Source organism: Anser cygnoides, chromosome 2 (genome assembly GCF_040182565.1).
Source record: "Anser cygnoides isolate HZ-2024a breed goose chromosome 2, Taihu_goose_T2T_genome, whole genome shotgun sequence".
NCBI lineage: Eukaryota > Metazoa > Chordata > Aves > Anseriformes > Anatidae > Anser > Anser cygnoides.
The window spans coordinates 8,394,365-8,415,755 of record NC_089874.1 but is presented as its reverse complement, the minus strand read 5'-3'; the positions used below and the strand labels follow the sequence as shown (position 1 = coordinate 8,415,755).

The window sequence follows — 21,391 nt, the reverse complement described above, 5'->3', positions numbered from 1 at the left end:
ATATCATCTGCCCAGAATGTTTGTGAGGTGTGAAAATGTTATTGTAACCATTAAAAATATATATACTAAAAAAAAAAAAAAAGAGAGAGAGAGAGAGAGAGAGAGAGAGAGAGAGAATCAATTTGCAAGTTAAACCAAACCCTTCCCAAAGCATCAGTGACAAAAGAGGAAGCTGGACCTCGTTCTCCAGTTGTGTCTTATCCAGGGGACTGTCCTAACCTACTTCCCACAAAGCCTTAGGTTTGAGGCATGGAGGACACTGTACACAACATATCCCTGGGGGTAGAACAGGCATCTTTCGTATCAGAGGGCTGCAAATTCCAGGTAGCCCTACAGCCTCAGAATAAATGCTTGGTGGAACTAATCCCTGACGACATTGTACAGGTGTTTGTAAAGGGACCTAGAGGCCATTGGTCTGGGAAAGAGTCTGAGATTATAAACCTACGCAAGCAGGTGGTGACTACTGCAATACAAGCCTAAACCAAATACGTTGAGAGTAGGCTCAAAATGGCAATGACCTGTTTTTCTTGATTAAGTTTCACAGCAGCAAAACTAGGCAGAATTGCAACTCTGAAGGCAGCTGTCAGAAAAATGAAGCCTCGATATGGATTTCTGTGAGGCTGTAACTGAAGCAGAAGTTTTAAAATATTTATAGGACGTTCACAATTCACAAGTTATAGGACATTTAGCCAATCTCATTGTCAAACTCTCTGAACAGCCATCACAGTATGCCTTCCATTTTACATATACACAGCAGTTGTTTTATGGAAACAGCTGAGGCATGAGGGTACTGTAAAAATAGTAATAATAATAATAATGAGTTATTTTCTCCCTGCAGAAAAAATGTAAATCTACCACAAGTGCTTAATAGCACCTTTACCCAAGTGTTACTTTTTTTTTTTTTTTTTTTTTTTTTCCTGCTCAGGCATCCCGGAAACCAAGCAGCTTCCAATTATTTTTTCATCTTGATTAGATTTCTCTTGAACTTGGCTTGTGACCATGATGGAGAAAATCTGGCATTTTTTTGACCCTAGTCATAAGACTGGGCTAGCAGATCCCTGGTAAATGCAACCTTAGGTCTCAAGTACAGTCTTGGTGTATGGGAGACACCAAATGGGAGTTTTGTAAGCACTTTGTGCCTGTGGAGACAGGAGCAGGAAGGTGCTGATTCTTGGACAGAGGGAGTGCAAGGTCCCAGCTCTACTGAAAGGAGTTTTGCAAAACTAGAACAAGAGGGTTTCTCTCCTGTAAGTGAGAAACAGAGGAAACCTTCACCTAGATCAAATTCTCTTCCCTGTGAAGTTCCCCATGAATTCTGCCATGCTCATGAAATCCAAACAGCACTTTTTGGGATCATGTTTCTGTTAATTTCAAGGTTTCTCTTTGTGTCTCTGGGTTAAGAAACTTTTCGTCCTCTCACCTTGTGTCAGCCCACTGTCAATGTTGGCTGTCTCAGGTCTCTGTCCTTAGGCCCTGTACGTTTTTGGGATGGTTTTGTGACATTGCATTTGATAGGTGACTCCATACTGTTACAGTGCACCGTCTGTGTGTTGATACTCGGGCTAGGAAATAGGCAGTGTAAAGAGAGAGCTGCATAGAGCAGTAGCTCCTGTTACACAGTCGCACTGCTCTCAGTACAGGTGAGTATCCTTTACAGGCTTCTCATGGGCAGGTGGTTTCTGTACTTCAGTCATTCCCTCACGACGTGCAGATTTCCACTTCAAAGATTTGGCAGTATTAAAGAAAGGTTTTTCAATCTACACAGAGTTCATTTAAGTTAAGAGAGGTTCATATTTCCCAAGTTTGTACTGGTGGAATGGCTTTACCTCAACAGTGTTCAAAGTTCTCTCCAAACACCTCTTTCTGAAGCGATATCGCTCTTCTCCCTGAGAATGACTATTGTACGTGTACATCTCACACAGAGCCATGCGTGCTGTGGCTGTAGCATACATGGAGTGTGCCTGTCTGTGTATATGTAAATACATATATATAAAAATACAGAATACCAAGATGTGGGGAATCTGTTTCTGAATTCTTTTGAATTGCACTAGATACCAAGAACTCCGTATTTGTGTGTAAAAACTGCTATTTTGCTTCTGAGTATGCAATTCCTTTGCCTTTCCTTCTATTTCTTCTCCCATATTGAATTCTTCTTATCCCCAGCACTGGGCTCACAAATGAAGGGATTTTGACATTTATGAAAAGCTCTTCTGCATGAAGCCTCCCTCAGCCAGGGCTCGGCTGAGTCCCAGGCAGGCTGGTACTTCAGCTGTCTTCCTCTGCAGGGAGGCCAGAGGAGGGATTATGGTTGGTAAGCAAATAACGGACTTTGATACTGTGTCGAGCCATGTAAGAGTTATCTGAGCATGCCAGGAGCTTATAAATGAAAAAGCCTCTCATAAACCTCTTCAGAGATGTGGGAAGACCTGTGAGACTTAGCAATTCAAAGAAAACCTATCTGCTAGTTAGGAGATGAATCCTTAGATGACTGACCTAAATCTTAAGTAATGCTGATGAATGGCAGAAAGACTGAGCTAAATGCAGTTCTATCATGTAATCTTAAGTCTTTCTGTAGTCCTATATGTATTACTTAGGGAAAGATAATGCAAGGAACAAAAATGAGATATCCAGAAGCATGTAACAATACATGAAGGAGCTTAGCATAGACAAGTAATAACTGTAGGCTTCTTTGTGCTGTTTAGTTTTGCTAATAGGAAATAAAGATTTCCAGAAAATATTTGAAATAAAGAGATTCAACAGAAGTGGCCTGGAGCTTTCTATGGGCAGAAGTCAGAAAGCCAGCCTAGCTCTAAATCAGAGAATAAATATGTTGATTACCTTATCGGGAACAAAATCACTTCAGAGCAGCAGTATGGGTATTTGTTTACCATGGCTGTATTAAGATAATTTAATAATACCATATTGAGTTGCCTTAGAGAAATTAAGAAAATTCTTTGTAAGTTATTGGATAATAAAAAATGGATTGGTTCTGTATCAAGATGGTGTTCCTTGGCACTTGAACCTGCTTTACCTTAGCAGGAGGACTGATACCTCTCCTGAACCATAAGATACACCTCTGATTTAAGGTAAGGGACAGTTTTCTCCCCAATTAGGTTAGCTACCTGTTACTGCTCTCTGAAGTAATCTTTTTGTTTGGATTTTAATAAATTCTCTTCTTTATTACACTTATTTTCTTTATCACTTTTTATCCACATAACTACACACATATATTCTGTGTAACCGTAACACACAAATCTGCCACTTCAGCTCTGTATTTTCTTTTATCAGGTACAGCAAACTCAAAGTGAAATCATTTGTATTTAGCACTGCAAAGCTCAGTTTCTTTGGGAAGAGTTCTTACTTTGAATCTCTTTATTCCCAGCTCATGTCTGGAGTCAACACAGCACATTGAACACTACTTTGTTACCTTGAATGCTAGAAGCACTTTAATAGTGCAGAATAGTATAGCTGCTGAAAGCCCTTGCACATGCATTGCATCTCATTGCTCCCACTGTGGTACATCTCTCCAGGAGATGCAATGCTGCCCCAGACTGTTTTCAGTGTCAAACCTCTGGGGAGGGATGCACCTGAGCTTTAGGGAGCTGCTGTGCCAGCTCCCCCTGCGTGATAGTTGGGGGGAGCTCTGCAGTGGTAGGCACAGTGGTGTTTTGACTTAAGGAAGCTTGGAAAAGCATCATCAAGCATCACCCAGGCTGCAAGACAGGCAGGTGCTGTTGAAAAAACTTTGAAGAAACTGCTAGAAATGTAATGGGGGATGCCTGTTTAAGAGCAGACAGACATAAAGCTTGGAGTAGAGGAAAATCTAGTACCTTACATTCCAGCTACGACTTTGGCATCAGTTCCTTTTGGCTAGTGTGTAAAGACATATATATATATTTTTCTAATCTAGGAGACTAATGTTGGCCATCTAAGCCCATTTGTAGATGCTCAGAAGTAAGCTGGCTTTGAAAGGTGCTAAGTAACTCCAGCATGCAAGGCAGCTTATGCTCATGCCATGCCTCCAATTCTGGCAAAGTTTTGAAGTCTTTCCAAGGATCCGAGCCCATAAAACCAGAATACTGATGCTTGCCTGCCTCTGAGTGCTGTCTGAGAATTAATTTCTGTTTATGCTGTCCTGTGAAATTTCTAAATATCATGGAAGGGCTGAGCAATAAACTTTGCTATAGGTAGTCTGAACAGATCGCTTTCTCTGGACCCATATTAGCTGCATGACACAACCACTGCTCCTTCTGCTAGTTAATTTTTAGCACTTCTCAGTTAAAGCACTGCTGGTGCAAACAGGAGACAAGTTGTTTTTTGGCTTTTTTTTTGTTGTTGTTTTGTGTGTTTGTGTGTGTGTGTGTGTTTGTTTGTTTTTTCCGTCAAGCCAAAATATAATTCAGCCTGCAGAGCAATTAGATGAGATAGAATCATAGCCTTATGAAGTCTAGCACTCGTTGCAGCAGTTGCTGTTCATCCTCATTGCAAAGCACTAAAGCTAGAAACTGCTTGTCTGAGATTGTTTACCCTCCACAAATCCTGAGAAATTCAAAGACCGTTGGATCCTGGGAGTTACTGATGGAAAACAACCCCAAACAATTAGATCATTCAGACTACATCTTTACTGATGCAAGACTGTTCTCCTAAATCAATACTTCAGTGTTTCCTCTAGGTCAGTCGAAAATTTTCATATAATGGTAAAGGGATTTAGCTATATCCCCGGGGAACTATTCCATAGCTGAAGAGATTTTACAAGCAGGAAGCTTTGCTTTGTATTCAGCATGCGTTTTTCCATTTAAAATTTAATTCCTTAAATGTAAATTAAACCCTGTCTTGTTATGACAAATATTTTCTCTTTTTCCTCGTGTTTACATCTTTCATAAATATGTAGACTGCCATCAACCTGTCTCCACATTACTCATCATTAAATCAAAGCATTTTATACATATTTGAATGTGCTTTCAAACACTAATTGTTCCAATCCTTTGATCATTTCCTCTCACTCCACATGTAATCCTCTGAAAGAATGCTGAAGGAGACAAATGCATATTGAGCAGAAAGCAAGACAGATGGGGGTAAGGAAAATATGATTTCTGAATTTGACAATGTAGGAAAAAAAAGCTAAGGGGTTCTCTTTCAAAGTACTCTTACAAGCATTTTATCAGAGACCAGGAAAGCAGAGTCCTTTTCACCTTGTCCTGGTGTACAAGGAGCTGATAAGAGATCAGGTGCAGAGGTGCTGATGAAGGAACAGGGGCACTGTTTGCACGCATCAGAGGATACATGCTCCACAGGCTGCACCCAGCCCAGCAGCACACATGGCAAAGAGACAGAAGCTTGGGGCATCCCTGTGGGTCTCTGAGTGCTCAGTGATGGGGAGGTGGAAGCAGACTCAGTGCCAGGAACTGTACCAGTCGTGAATGGGAAAGCTTGAGAGCATAACGAACTACACAGAGTTCCTCTATTATGCAAAACCCCCAGGAGCTGTGTCTGGCTACTCAGACACAGTCTCCAAGCTAGACATCAGAACAAAGTCGTGGTTTTAGACTGCTTACAAGAAGAAATAATATAAATGGTATCAGTTTACAAAATCACAGATAACGGAATGGCTGAAGTTGGAAGGCACCTGTAGAAGATATCAGACCCAACACCTGCTCCAGCAGGGCCACCCAGAGCAGGGTGCCCAGGCCCATGTCCAGGTAGCTTTTGAAGCTCTCCAAGGAGGAGACTCCACAGCCTCTGGGCAGAGAGGTTTGCACAGAGACACAATGGAAATAGCGGAGAAAAACAAACACAGGAGGAGGGCTTACCACAGAAGATAAGGGCTGATGTTAACACACCCAAAGCAAGAGGCTGAGCTTGCCAAAATAGGTCAATGCCCTCTTTTTTTTTTTTTTTTTTTTTTTTTGGAGGGGGGGTGGTATTTGTCAGCAGGGAATAGCTTCTGCCAGAGTTGTACCTAGTGCTCTGATACCAAGATCTAATTTAGCTCATTGCCCAGAGCAGTGCCATGTATAGGAGAGCTACAGCAGACCGCACAGGCTTTGAACATACAAGAAATCATGGATGTGCTAAGTGGATGCCTCATGTGCAAGCCTATTGCAAAATCAAGTCCATAATCTGCAAAGGTCAAAATTAACGTGTATATATATCTAAAATGGACATTCTGAGGCAATCATGAAACCTAAGAGGGTTGAACTGGGAAAGCAAAAGCCTTCATCATACTTAGTATCTATGTTTTTCATATAACAGCTTGTGTAATACGAAGATGACTGTACCAATTAGTTATAAATCCACAAAAGCTAGTTGATATTTCAGAAGCACAAAATTGTTGAAGAAGGATCCATAAAGAATTTATGAGTCACCACAAATCCTATGATATGAGGGAAGACATCCATGTGTCTTTCAAAAACTATCTCAGCTTCATTTTATTATTTTATTGCTTTAAAAATAAGCTGAATTTATTTTAAGTAGTATGTGCTGCTACTGCTGCATTTTCTGAGCAAACAAGTGATTCTAGCAGAGCTGACAGGGAACATGACTGAAGTGAGCATTGGAAGTCTCTGTGTCACATCTCTTTGCAGTACTGCTGTTAAGAACAAAGTGCCAAAAAACTTCATTCCACTCCAGTGTGGCTATTAGTCACAGTCATCTATCAGCCTCCTTACAGATCCAAGAGGGTCTACTCTTCTGCAAGTGAAGAAAGACAGTGAGATACGTGTCCTTCTGCAAGAGGACATTTTGTTCTATCCATTGTCTATACATAGCCTAAAACTATACAAAATGTTGAGAAAAGTAATAAACTATCTACCTGTTGCCAATCAAGCTATTATTTGAGAAATTCTTAGTTCTCAGGAAAAGTTCCGCAGAAGCTGTAAAAGCACTGAAGTGCAGGAAGCAGCCATAAAGCTGTTTCATGCAGGTGGTTTAGCTAGTGTTTGCTCCACCTGTTAAGAGGAAACAACAATTGGATAAGAGAAGGAATTGCAAGAAATGCACCTCACCATTTTTTTTTTTTACAGACCAGATCCCAGTTTTAAATGAGATGATCGTCAATTCTATCATACTGTTGTCCTTCCTGATAGGAGTCTGGCCATATTTCCAAAGGGCCAACCAAGTCAGCTCTAGGCTTCCTCGCTTGAGAGGGCTCAGCTTTGCACAAGGCCAAGTCTAGATGTCAATACAACCTTGGGATAAATCCCCCTCTGAGCCACTGCCCTCGTTATTCCCTGAGAGCTGGTATCTACAGGATGCAGCTTTGCTGTACTTACCACAACTCAACTATTCTAATACGTTCACTCAATAAAGACATTTAGAACAAATGGATACTTTGAATGACTGATAACAGAAACAGCTTTCCCAGATGGATCAGACTAACAGTCAACATACTGAGAAAGACCTTTTTTCTCCTCTTCTCAGTCTCTGAGGTTGACTGATTTAAGCTACATACTCCCAAAGGTGTTCTATCAGGTCTCCATCAACTCTCCTGCTTACCAAAATGCCCTCTTGGGCTTTCTACCACACAAGTAGAATCACTCATCCTGCTGCCGTCCCTCAGATACAGCTGTTGTCCTTTCCTTTGTACAGAAAATAGGAAGGGAATTTCCTTTTTAGCAATAAGCAAGAGTGCCAAAATTAATATTAACCTCAGAAGGGTACAAGAGACCCTCTTCTTCCCCCTTGTAGGTATTAGAGCAGAGCAGTCAGCACATGAAAATGCTTTTCTCTTTTGCCTCTCACATGATTTATTTGGAAGCCAATAGTAATAAAATGAAATGTGACAGAGAAGAATTGCCAAAAATAGGACAATAGCATGTCTGAGGCAAGGACAAAATGGATGCAGAAGTTGCTGTTACTGAGATGAAAAGTTAAATTCTTCTCTGTTTATCAGCATGTGGTAAAACTGTCCAAAATAAAGGCTTCCTGAGAAGCCTTCCATCTTAATGAGATCCTCAGTCTAGGCTGGAAGCCACTCTGATTTTCATCATATGGTGTGAGGGGTGGGCAGGAGATTGTCATCCTGCCTAAAGACATGAACCAACAAATTCAGGCAAAAAATGATCTTATCTCAGAGCAGTTAACAAAACTCTTAAAAGCAAGTCCTTAAAGCTCAGTAAACTCTAGCATTTGCATAATTAAATTCCTTAGGAACTGAAGAAGTTGTCAGTTTCGTTTTTTGTCATCAGAAATGGTTACTTTTATATGGCTTTTACACTCCCCAAATTTGTGTAATTACGCAAACTTCTGCATTTGCAGAGTCATTTTGAGCTATTAACACAATTTTTCTAATATGTGCATTTTTTTTGTCACCAGGGCACTGTACCATTATATATCCTCTCTAAATGTAGTAATTATGTACCAAACAAATATTCTGCGCGACACTTCTTCAAGGATACTTTCACCTTTCCATCCTCCAGTGCTGTTGCCGGGCAAAGGAGAAGAAGTCACCATTACCCTGTAACGAGACAGACCTGAGAGGAGTCCCTGGTACAAGCTTAATAGTTCTTTGCAAAACAAACAAACAGCAACAAAAAAGACAAAGAACAAATTAATATATATATATATATACACCAGTAATAATAGATTATAGTCAGGCACTCACTGACTGTTATTTGCCATTAAATTCTACACATTATTTTGTATGAGTATAACATATGAAACTTTCAGATTAAATATTTAATTTAGCACAGAGTGTATGCAAAACTAACCAGCAGTGGTATTCCTCAGGTGCCAGCTTGAAGCAGGCTCACATGTTCCTTTGCTTATGTAAAATATTTCTATCAAAGATGCATGACCCGTTGGGTAATAAGTGTTTGCCCTCCACTTGGAGAAGGCAAATTGTAACTGAGTTGAGTAAGAATGCCTCTGTGCATATACATTTATCTATGTGTTTCTTGATAGAGAGATGGCATTGGCTGCAAAAGGGAACAGGCTGCTTAATAAACCATAACTTCAACTTAACAAACCCTAATACTCTACCAAGAAGGTCATCATTGTTACTTAAAATGAATTAAAGGCCAAGTACTGGCTCCCCATCATTGTTTTGCTAGTGCTGTGAAGCTCAGTCCATAGTAGATAAACACGTGCTGATGCAGCCTGTGTGGGTACTTTCAGAAAGAGCAAAAGGAAATGGAGCTGTGCTTGTAAATAATGCCAGATCAAAGAAGCTGATCATGCTGTTCCTGAAGAGGAGAGCTGAATTCCAGTGCTGTCCTTCCTCCTTTTTTTCTCTTCATAATTTAAAAATAAATTAAGCCAATTAAGAATGTTTCATCTCATTTAAATAAGCAGAACATTTGAAACTACCTAATTGTGTAAGCAATGTAGCAAAGACCCTGTGCCACATGGCTTGTTAAATTAGATGCATTCACCCAGAAGACCCACAGCATCTAATTCTTGACCTACCAAAGCTGATGGAAGTTTGCCAACGACTTCAAGCAGACCAGGATTTCACTTTAGAAACCTTGGATCTCGTAATTCATAATGAAAATGCTGACTGGAAATGCTAACGTAAATTTTCTACAGCATGCTGTTGCTGCTAACAGTGATTAGAAATGGCCATTAGCACAGCATCAGCAAGACTGACTTCCGAACAGATATGCAGTTATTAACATCTTAGAATGTTTTACTGTGAAATGAGAATCACAGATAGAAAGTGATTTACAAAAAAAAAAAAATTAAAAAAAAATGGTTTCAGACTTCTAAAAAAGTTTTAAATGCATATTTTCATTTGCTTTCTGGATTTTCCATTTTATCTTTATGTTGCTAAAGTGCTTGAGCTGCAGTGCGATATTTTGTGAGCATTAGTTCTTCTGTAAATATTCTTTTAAAATGCTGACCCTGTGCTAAAAGAGGTTCTGATGTCATCCCTGGTAGGAATGTAGCTCAAGCTGAAACACAAAGTTAACAAACAAGTAACCTTTCCTATATCTTCAGACAACCTCCAAATGTCTGAACTTGCAAAGACAGCTGAAACCTTCTGAGCTGCCCTGTCCCACTGAGGACATTTCCTTGGCAGATCTTTCATGGGGTCTTACATCCCAAAGGTGACTGAAGTGGATATAAAGCCCAGGTTCCAGATCTGTGTATCCACAGCTTAGTTACACCCCTAACAGTTGTCTAAAAAACAAACAAACAAAAAAAACCTCACAATTACGCCAACGAATATCTGACTATATTATTTTTTGAACAATGCAGCACTTTCATGTAAATGAAAAAGTTTTCACTAATTTTGTCTGATGATTTAGCAAACTCTTATAGGTATGCTTAATTTTATGGGCAGTACCCACAGAAACTAAATAACGTTCGTAATGAATAAAATCACTTAACAGAATAAGGCTTTGTGGGATTAACATGTTGTTTCAATATTGTGTTTTTGTTTGTTTGCTTGTTTGTTTTTTAGCCATAGAGGTCTGCAAAATCCAAATGGAAAAGCAGAAGTACTTCATAAATAACATTTGCAATTTCATTCATTCTGCCTTTTAATATAAAGTTACAATGGGATATATTTGGAGAGTGTTTTACAAAGTCTGTTTAAAAAATTAAATCAAGTAATTTAAATCCTAGTCACTGAGACTTGTAAGAATGGGTAAATTCTATAATCTAGTTTACACTTAACAGCTCCACCACACTTGGGAGTTCCCTGCTGACCCTGGGGAACGAGCAGTGATAAATCAATTACAGATACAGTGAATTTAATAGTTTCCATTTTGAACCAAAACACCAGATATTAATAGTTAAGTGTAATTGGTAACACTGTAAGAGTTACGAAAGGAGCAATACACAGTAATACTGTGTATGGTAATCTGTATTTCTAATGATTTATAGTTTGTTTCACTGTTTTCGCAACACAAAGGACAGATTTCAAATAACTAAGACCTGTTTAAGGACTGGAACACCTGTCTTTGCAAGGAACACCTCCACAGTGCTAAATGCCATGCCTAAGAATATATTAAAAATTTTTCCATTATTATTTTAAATCAATGTATTTTTTTTGCAATCAACCTCATCAGCAAAATGCATTACACACCAAGCAGCAGTGCCAATGGTCTCCTTAAGAAGAATGATTGGACATTTTCAGCTTCATAAACAGAAAATAAAAAATGATTGATTCACATTTACGTGCAGTAAACATCTAACTAAACATCTAACATCTAACTGTTTTCCTGGTTCACTCCTCTGAACTCTTTACAAGCAGATCTTTGTAGTAGATCCACTGGTCTGGAGTGGTGACAGTGGAGCTTCCTGACCCAGCCATGGGAAGTCTTTGAAAGTACATAACTTGATGAGGACATGGAGGGGATCCCTCGCAAAATCTGCCCCCAAGCAAAGGGACTAGGAGCCACATAAATCACTTTTGCTCCTCCTGGGTGGTTATTTACGCAAGGACTCCCAGTGATGGGAATTGGTCCCAACAGAAACGGTAAAGTTGGGACCTACTGCATCCAAATGACTCCTTTCTCTTCCTTTCCTCTCTTGACTAATCACAAAGACATTAAAGGGGAGGAGAGGAGAAAGAAAACTGAGGACCACAAAACCACAAAACCAGAAATCTTGACCCTTCTGTTGCCTTGTGCCAAGACAGTAACCAGTTCCCCTAACCCACTTCCCACCCCTATACCTTGAATTTCTGGGGGGGTTCTCTGTCATCCTTGAGCCTCTTGGCCCCCCCATTCCTACCTGACAACACTAACCAGGTCAGCATCAGGCAGGTCCCCGTTGCTCATGGTGCCGGAGGGCTGCTCTGGCTGTGCCTGGGCAGAAACCCACAGGCTCGCTCCCCACCCACACCGAGGGTCAACTGAAGACATTCAGATGCCTCCTCACTCTTTCCCACTCTTCTCCCAGTCGTTCTTCTTGCATTAGTGCCTGCTGAATAAGTGAAGGATGAGGGATATACCCTTGACATTGGAGGAGGTGGGGGCTAATTGATGGACTTGCACACCCATTAGTCTCCTTTTAAAAGCTACTATAGGGAGAGGTAGAGAAGAAGCCATCAAGAGATTTCCTGAGTAGTGTGCTCCCTTCTTAAATCCATCTTTGCTCACACAGTTCTTGCTCCATCAGCTTTTACTATTTGCATATGTCTTCTGGGGCACAACAGGCAGAGATTGCTCTGACAAAACACAACCCAGAAATATCAGGAAGGAATGGCAAGGAGGCAACGTCAGTCTCCAAAAAGGTTTAAAGCTGACTATACTGCTCACTAATGAACACGTTATGGAGAACAAACAGTATATTTGAGGCCACATCAGCTGGAACTTGCACTCAGACCCTATTCCTCAGCAATGAACCTGCAGGTCACTGCCAATTCAACAAAGGTGAAAACATATTTATCTAAAAGTCAGGATTATGAGATTGGACAGGTATTCTGTTAATAGGCTTAAGCATGTCAATCTTATTGCTTTTTGGGGTTGGGGGTGGTCAGGCTGTAATTCTTGAAAAAAATGTTAATGTATTTTAAAACCTCTTAGATACTGTTTTCTTTTTATAATCCAGCCTCTATGCATACTAATGCAAACCACCTAAAATAATATTTATCAAGATATGTTTTTAAGAAGCAGTGAGACAGATAAATTACTCCAAAATCAATGCTTTTTATACCATTTTGCAGCCAAAAATAAATTATGAAGCAGGAAAGTACAGCTTCCTGATGGAATCAGTGACAGTTCCAGGAAATGTTCCTAAAGAGTACGAATAGTTTAAGCCCACCACCATAAGTACTTTTCAGAGTAAATTACAGAGATTTTTCAAAGGCATATTTTCTCCAAACACCCTCTTCAAACACTTGGGATGAAAGACCGTAATAAGTTTTTATAACCGTCACAGCCTATTGGGTTAAAAAAAAAAAAACATTTACAAAATTGAGCTTAAATACTTAAAGGTAAGATAGATCACAATGAGGTGTACTATTGAGTAAATAATGTGTAGTCTAAACATTTTCTAAATAAGGGTTTCTACAAAAGGCTCAGTGGCTTTGAAGTAGCCAGTATACGCTTTCGTATTAATTTTCATGTTTCCGTGACAATTATTTTAGTTTTTTATTACTAAAAAAACTTGAACAGTGATCCCCTGAAATATGGCACAAGTATTAACCAAATATTTCTATCATTATCTACCACCACTAATGAGCTCTCAAGACTGCTCAGCATGTAAGTTAAATATTATAATCTTCAATCCTCATGATAGCATAGAATGCCCATTAAATGTTGTAATATGTAATCTTTTCTATAATGACTGTAGGGAGAATATTTTTTTAAGCAAATGAACTCAATATTGAATACAGAAAGACTGTTTATTTTTGCTGCTGGTTTTGACCCTATAATTAATTTTCCTCATTTTTCTAATATATTCGGCTTTCTGTCCTTAATTAGATAAGTAAGTTGACTGTACTATCAGAAGTGTTTTGCTCCCAGCTACTTCACCAGCAGAAGTGGCTAGTTGCTGAACACTTCAGAAGATTTAACTGTCAACGATGTATGTCAGTGCTTTGGAGATCCGTGTGAAACACAGGCCAGATCAAGAATTAACTGAAAACAAGGAGAAGCTTCTCATGGATGTCAAAAATTTCTGGAGAAACAACAAAGTTTCCCTGCTTCTAGCTGAAGAACATTCTATGTTGTGTGAAAAATGGCTGATACTTTTCAAACAATGTTATCTTTGAATGTATATAATATTTCAAAAAATACCTTGAAAGCTTCATATTGTAATAAACTGTTCCTACATCCAATTTTTATTAATATGTTTTTAAAAGGGGAGTAGATAATTAACAGCATGAGTCAGATCTTCAAGCAGGCATAAATCTTCATAGCTCCATTGGTTTCAATTTATACTGCCTGTGAAAAAGGCTCTCTATACCTTTCTGGAATCACAGAGTGAATTCATCATCCCCAAATAATTAAGGATTTAATTTAATTATCTGTTAATCTCTTCATTTTATGACTGTATTCTGAAGGATGGCAAGAACTATGGAAAGCTATTGCAAGGGATGTTAATGATAAGTACAGTGTAAATCATAATTTTGATATATCCATAAATATTGGGCAAGTTAATGCCAAGAGTTAAGTGGAGGAAGGGAGTGTGCATCATATCATAGACATATAATCTCCTGCATAAATATATTATGGCTTATTAAAAATGCACACGCTGCACAATAAAAATAAAAAGGTCTACCCTTTTATTTTAATCCCAACCATAAAAGCCCTCTTCAAGATTTTGACATATTTCTACGTTGAATAGTTTTAAGTAAGAAAGAAGAAACAGTAACATTTAAAACTGACATTTGCTTCTGCAGAAATTTAATTTTGAACTGTATTACCCTGAAATATCAGGTACCAAAATGATGGAATAGGATGAATGCTTTAGGGAGAGGAGCAGAAAATACGTCAATTAAAAGAAGTTTAATAGCCTGCAGTTTAATAACTTTAACAAATATGAGGTAAAAGACAAAGTGTTGAGCTGCACAACAATGTACACAGCCATATGCAAATAAAATATTTCTATCCAAGAAGGACATTTTCCCTCTTAAAACTAAATTCCTCCCTGAGCCCATTTAAGTACCATGCTTTGTGGTAATTATCTTGTGTCACTTAATATGATATAATATCTACTTATGCTTAATAGATATGCTTTAATTTCTAAGAAAACTGTGCCTGTTTTCACAAATGAAACTTGTCTGATGATTAAAATGTAATTTTCACTCAGGCAATAACACTTTTCAATACACAAAACCATAAATAGAGACATTGCTTCTATTTCAAGACAGTCTTTAAAGTGCGGAAAACCTCTACTGCTCTATGTCTTGACTGCAAATTGCTCTATATCACGGAAATCATCTGTTTTTCATCATTAGTGGAATATCATATAAAAAGCTACTTTTAAATAGTCAAATCAATATTACCAGGAAGCAATTCAACAGAGTTTCACATCATGGAAAATACACACTATTTAACGACTATATGCAAGACAATTTATGTAACTCCATTAACTGATATCAGAGTCCCATATCCTGGAAGCATCCAAACAAATTTATTTAAGGCTCTTAAAATGACTACTCTTTCCTGTATATTTATCAGTGAGAAGAACAAACCCCAAACTTCTCAAGGAAATCTTCAAAGAACAGTTCATGAAACACCAGAGAGATGCTCATTTCACTTGTTGCACCAAATTATCTTCATGTTTGGTAAAGAACGATCTGTTCAACTTCTCTGTGGTCTGATTTCTAACTTATAACATATGCAGTAACAAGTAAATATGCCTTTCTATTATTATTTAATTCATTTGACCATCATGCTAGACTCTGATGTAACATGGTCTTTAAGCACATTCCACGTACCTCAGCTCTGCAATTTATCTCAGCTCTAAAATACAGCCTCAGGGGAAAAGTTTTTTTTTTTTTTGTATTTTCTTCTACTTTTATATATATATATATGTGTATATATATATATATATACACCCTTAAATGGCATTTTTAAAGACCACTGAGGAAATCAGTTTAACTTAGCTTTCTCAAGGGTTTTTATTGTATAAGTGTTGTTGTTTCAGGTTCTCTGAAACTTTTCTCAAAAATCAAATTAACCTGAATGCTTAATGCTTAATGTCTCTAGAAATAAATTTGCAAAGATGCATCTAATCTGCAAAACAATAAACACACAATCAAAAGCTGCATTGACAAGTCTGATCAAATAACATGCATGCAGCAGGACAGTTTTTCCGCAAACACCAAAATTATCTGCTTGCAATTTATGTTTTACTATTGCAATCTTTCTAATAAACTAATGCATTGTTCACTCACCCTCCATAATTTTTTTAATCTCTTCACTCTGGACAATTTGGATTTGTTCATCTCTGATGCTTGCAGATCAAATATTTATCCTATGTGGCTGTAAATATTTCTACAACCAGTCGGGTGCCTAAAAGAGTAGAGTGATAGATATTCTTGAAAACAGAGTCACTCCCTGGCTTTTAATGCTGCTTCCAATAACCACACAGTTCACAGCTCAGCATAAAGTAACCAATAGCTGAACATGACATTAAAAAAAAAAAAAAAAAAGAAAAAAACTCCTTTGAGATCATAGAGCAAGAAGGCTTGATCCATCCAATACTTGATTTAGGTCAGTGAAAAAAAAATAAGATTTTATTATGTCAGCCTTCCGACTTTAAGAAGACTTGCGAGCTGACAGCCATGGCACTTTAAAGAACTGTTATGATGAGTCTTTACAAAGGGATTTTTTTAATCCTATTAAAAAAAAAAAGAAAAAAAAAAGAAAAAAAAGCTATTTAAAATATATGGAAATCACATGATATTGCAAAACTGTCTGCAATATGCTGCAAGGTAATGATGATGAGAAATGTTTCATGTAGTGTTTTCTACTTTATTTTTGTGGTTTCCTAAGGATATGAGGTTTATATAATGATGTGAAAGTGTATATTTGTCATTCTTCAGAAATGGTTTTTAACAATTTCTTCCTTTTTCAAAACAAAACAAAACAAACAAAAAAACAACAAAACACCAACTATGTATGATAGAAGGTACAAAGATGCTAAGTTTTAAATTTCTCGAAAATCAATGGATGATTCAGGAGATTGTATTATCTCTTTTAAGGGAAAGGAAGCTGTGAGAGAATCCACAGCAAGTCCCAGCCACGGAAAAATTTGATCACAGTTCATGTTATCCACCCCACAGGCTGCTGAAAGGAGCCATTTGGTTTTATTTTTCATACATCTGGGATTCTTTCATTCCCTTTTATAATATTAGAAAATGGAAAACAAAGCAGGAAGTGTGTGAAATATATCTCTGGTAAAACACAAAAATATAAATATATATTTTAAGTCCATTTGTGGAATGAGAAAATAACATTGTTTGACAAACTATGATTTCCTATGGGTTGTTACAGCTTCAAAGCTGACTTCCCCACCGGCTCATTGCTGTGGTGAGCAATGAACCATCGTTCCAGATGTGACTACGCAGAGGACACTTTTTTTAAGTGTCACCTCTAATGGAAAGCCAGGTAGTGTAACAACCCAGGTGTCTGGAAGGAAGTCATACAATATAGATACTGTAAAAGGATTTTGCTTCTGAGAATCAGTATACACAGTGGCTTTCTCCACATGAGTAAAGGGGTCACCACCACTTTCCCATGTGATTTTTGTTACTTTTCTTATCACATTGTGCTTCCCTAGATATTCATCTTGATTTGTAGATCTTTATCTTGCTAGTATTGCTGAAATCTTATCTTCCCATCTTAAAATATCTTGTGGCGTGCTCTTGATCAAATTACACCTCATAGAAGGCCATGTTTGATGCAAAGCTGAGGCCATGTTTGATGCAGCTGAAGCTGCAAGCTTTTACTTGTGCAATGTCTGATTACTTACATTGTAGAGGAAAATCATAGAATCCTTATGGAGATGTGCATTGACCAGCAAATTCAGGACTTGACTCATGCTTTCTAGTGGTCATGAGAGCAAACCAAGAACAGTTCTGTGCAATTTTCAGAGGTGACAAACTGGCCCGAGGTACATATTTGATCATTTTGTTCTCAAATTTGAAGTCAAAGTCCTAACATATTATCATAAGGAGCATTCTCACTGATTTTAATGGAGGTAGAATCTGACCTGTTTAATAAAGAATAAAAGTGAGTCTAGTCTCTTTTTTATAGAAGAGAACTAATTACACTTCCTTAGATTTTCTATAAGCACCTCATTCCCCCTTAGTAATTTGATTCTGATTTTTTTTTTTAATTATTTAACAGTATTCTAAATTTTAAGTTTTCAGAACTAATTTTCAGGCATTCTGACAGGCACTCTTAATTTGCCTATTATTGAGAAGATAGGTAAGAATACTCCAAATTCTTTAGTGCTTATTGTTAGTTAAATTTGTTTGTGATTAGTTAGACCTAAGAAAACATCTAGAAACTCTTCTTGATGTTGTGTGGTATAAGCACTGAGGCAACAAGCACTTTCAGTTAAGCTAAATGAAGACAAGTGATGATATGGGAAAAAAAAACACGTACTAATTGCAGGTGAATTTAAGGTGCAGTTGTATGACTTCTGCTTGTAGCTATGTCTCTGAACAAATCAGGACTGACAGCTCAATGCTAGCTAACACGTGGATGCACAGTAAGAGCTGGATCAGTATCAGTGCCTTTCTCTTCTTCCCTATCTTGCTTATGTACCACTAGACACCTGGAGCTGAAGTATCATATTAGACTCTAGTATGATATCAAAATAATATATACTTCAAATAAATTGAATAATTCCTTGAACTGATTCCTCTAAGATCTAGGAGAATTGGCCTTCTATTTCTTTGTCCTCAAAAGACTGACAGAAACTTCTGGTCTTTACATACCGTAATGAGTGAAATTGTTCAGGCATGCTTGGTGTGCCCAGGGCATATAAATAACATTGTATGTCCAGGCCAGGATCAAGCTAAATGTGACTCTACCTTGTGGTTATCTTCTTTGTGGTTTTAGTGTTATGGTTAGAAGACAGGAAAATAATTATTTCTGATTTAAATCAATTTCAGAATCATTCAAAATGCTTTCACCAATTTATGGTCTTCTCACATTGTAATCTGCTGAAAAGTGGCTTTCAGCACATCCTTACCACGATTTCAGGATAAAATCCTAATTCATAAATAAACTAGAGTATTTCACTCTCTACTCTCATTACTCTGACAGCTTTTCCCTAGATTTAAAAAGCCTGAAACCCACAAATATCAGACCACTGACATTTTCAAGGTATCTCCACAAAGGTGCGTGAACTGGAAAAGGTCAGAGTAGAGCCCAGATCTTGCTTACCACGTCACTCTCACTCCCCCCTCTCCTTTGCATAAACTCTGACTTCAATATAAGCCTCCTTACAGCAAGTATAATGCATCAATCTCATTACTGTCCTTTCTTCATTAGAGAACTTTTCCTGCATGACTGTCACTTTGTAAAAAGCAGAGTCAGATGAAGAAAGGGAGAGAGAGAAGACAAACAGAGACCATGGGTACCAAAAATTTACATTGGCCTTTTATAAAAAGACAACAGAACACTTCTGATATGAAAACTATGCCTCACTACAAATTCTTCTCAAATTCTCACAGATCTTTCTTCAGTATTAATTTTCTCCATTTGACTACCTTGGTGGGTTACACATTAATATACTCTTTGTGCTATTTAGGAATAATTGCTGCTTTGGGTTTTGCTGCTTTGCTTCCAGTAAGGTAAGATGCTGAGCTTTTACCCAGTAATTTAGTTAAACATAATGGAGTAAAATCATCCCAGAATATTTACTGCAACCTCAAATTCTCACCTCAGGTGTATTTACTGAGAGCTATAGCACTGCATGGGTGTTCCTGTAAGTATAATCAGGTTCCTACAACAGATCTCAAATTAACAGAAGAGGAAAAAGGTTTGATTGTACCAATCAATCACAGGATTATGAACCACCACTGTGGAAGGCAGTTAAAAAAGAAATCTGAAATGCAAGGAGTTATTGGGAAAGTCTTTACTTTCCAGTAAAGACTGAGAAATATTAGTAGGAAATCGCAAAGCACTGCTGACACCTCATTTAAGATACGGGGTACAATTTTGGTCACTCATATTCAATAGAAATTAAAACAAAATCGGAACAGATGAAAATAATGGCTGGAGGATGATTGAAGGAATGGAGAACCTGTCATATGAGAGAAACTACAGGAGGATAATTAATGTAAGGCTAAGAGGGGATATGACTGCCATCTATAAATACACTGGGGAACAAAGCAGGAATGGGGAAGAAGAACTATTTAAACCCAAGGTCAACAGTGACACAGGACAGATGTATATAAACAAGAAAGAACAAATGTAAGCTAAAATTCAGAAGATGGTTTCTAACCAAATAACTTTAGGGTACCTTCCTACTCAGAGTAGAAAGGAAAAATGTTACATGATTCTAAGACCATGGTTAGGTAGCTTATCAGTGTGACTGGACAACAGAGTGCCTGCAGTACGAGGGGAGAAAATTATCCAGAAATGCTGCTAATAATTCTAATAATTTTCTACTCCTCTAAGTAGCTGGCAAATATGAAGTTGTGGCAGCTGGTTCAGGAGAGTTTTCTAATGCAGTATGCCATTAGGAAAAAAAAAAAAAAAAACCTACTAAATATTTATTTCTTCCACTGGGGAAAAATCTGGAAAGAAATGCTGGTGGCCAAGCGTATGGCAGAGTACTAACAGACTATCACAGCGCAAGCAAAATATCCACAAAATTTATTTCTAGCAAGCTCATGACCTCCCATGTTACACTCTCACCTGACAGAGAGATACCCTGGCTGCAGAGCTCTCTAGGAGAGGTGAGCACATTTCTTTACATACTGGACCTGATGCTCAGCTGTGCTGTGAGCATGAGCTATGACCCTCTGTTTCTCTGACAAGCTTACACTGCCCTATGAAGTGGCTTCAGGCCTACTCTAATATTCGTTAGCTACTTATGGAAGCCCATGGGTCCTTATGACACCAGAGTGTTACCTGCTCATCAGGTCACGCTCTGACCACATCCCTACTCTGGGCATCAATCAGAGCAGCCAAGTGCAAGTTCAGAGCTGCCCAATTTCAGGGCTGTACTAAAGGACAACACTGCTGAAACCTTACCTTCCTCCAAAATTAGACATTTCCTCACAAGCACACTAGAAGTCCATGAAACATTTAAACTGCAAAACAAATCTGAGTTTGAACCTTTGCTTTTAAAGTTAACTCAGCTCACTTTTCAGATGGTTGGCTCCAAAGTTCAAGGCATTCTTAGTTCACAGATGTGGCAAAGTTTGTCCGTTATCAAGCTGAAAGGTACCATTCCTAGCTGAGGGGTTATCATAATAATAACACTTTCATTTTAAGGCTTTCCATCAGCCTTTAAATCTTTTCCTGGATTCCTGACTGCTCAGGAAGGAGCAGCTACTTAGTTCTTTTGAAAATATCCCATCATTATTAACAAGAGGATTTTTGGGAACAACATGATTTCTCTGTCAGCTAACAAAATCAATATCTGCACAAGACCGTAGTGACACCAACAGTAGGAGATGCAGAATATTCCGACAAGCAAAGTAAAGTAACCATTAAAAACTGAAAAAAGCCTCAGAGAGGAAAAGATGGCAACCTGCAGTCCTGTTTCCTCATGAAGTTTGCACGGGTTAACAGAGCAGAATCACACGCTAACACCACTCAGAAAGCATGAACTGACTCTGGAAATTGGTATGTTAACTAGAGCCACAGCCCAAACCAGAGAGCAGAGAAGTGAGAAGCTGAAACTGTGGAGAAAACAGATTAATAATAATAATAATAATTTATTTATTTTTAAATAATGAATGATTGCAACAAGATAAGCATCTTCCAGACGTGAAAGGAGGGGAATCAAAACACCCATCATATTT

General features: G+C 38.1%; 1 protein-coding gene across 4 annotated transcripts in view; it reads right to left on the bottom strand.

Moving 5' to 3' along the window:
* Positions 1-21,391, bottom strand: part of DPP6 (dipeptidyl peptidase like 6) — a 553,890-nt gene that overhangs the window by 301,982 nt on the left and 230,517 nt on the right. The window contains exon 1 of one of the 4 annotated variants that reach the window (XM_048062460.2): positions 15,794-15,914. The exons of the other annotated variants lie outside the window; for them this stretch is intronic. Within the exon in view, the coding sequence (XP_047918417.1) occupies positions 15,794-15,844 (51 nt within the window). The 5' untranslated portion in view covers positions 15,845-15,914. Of the gene's footprint in view, positions 1-15,793; positions 15,915-21,391 lie in introns of those variants that run through there. 4 annotated transcript variants of the gene reach the window in all.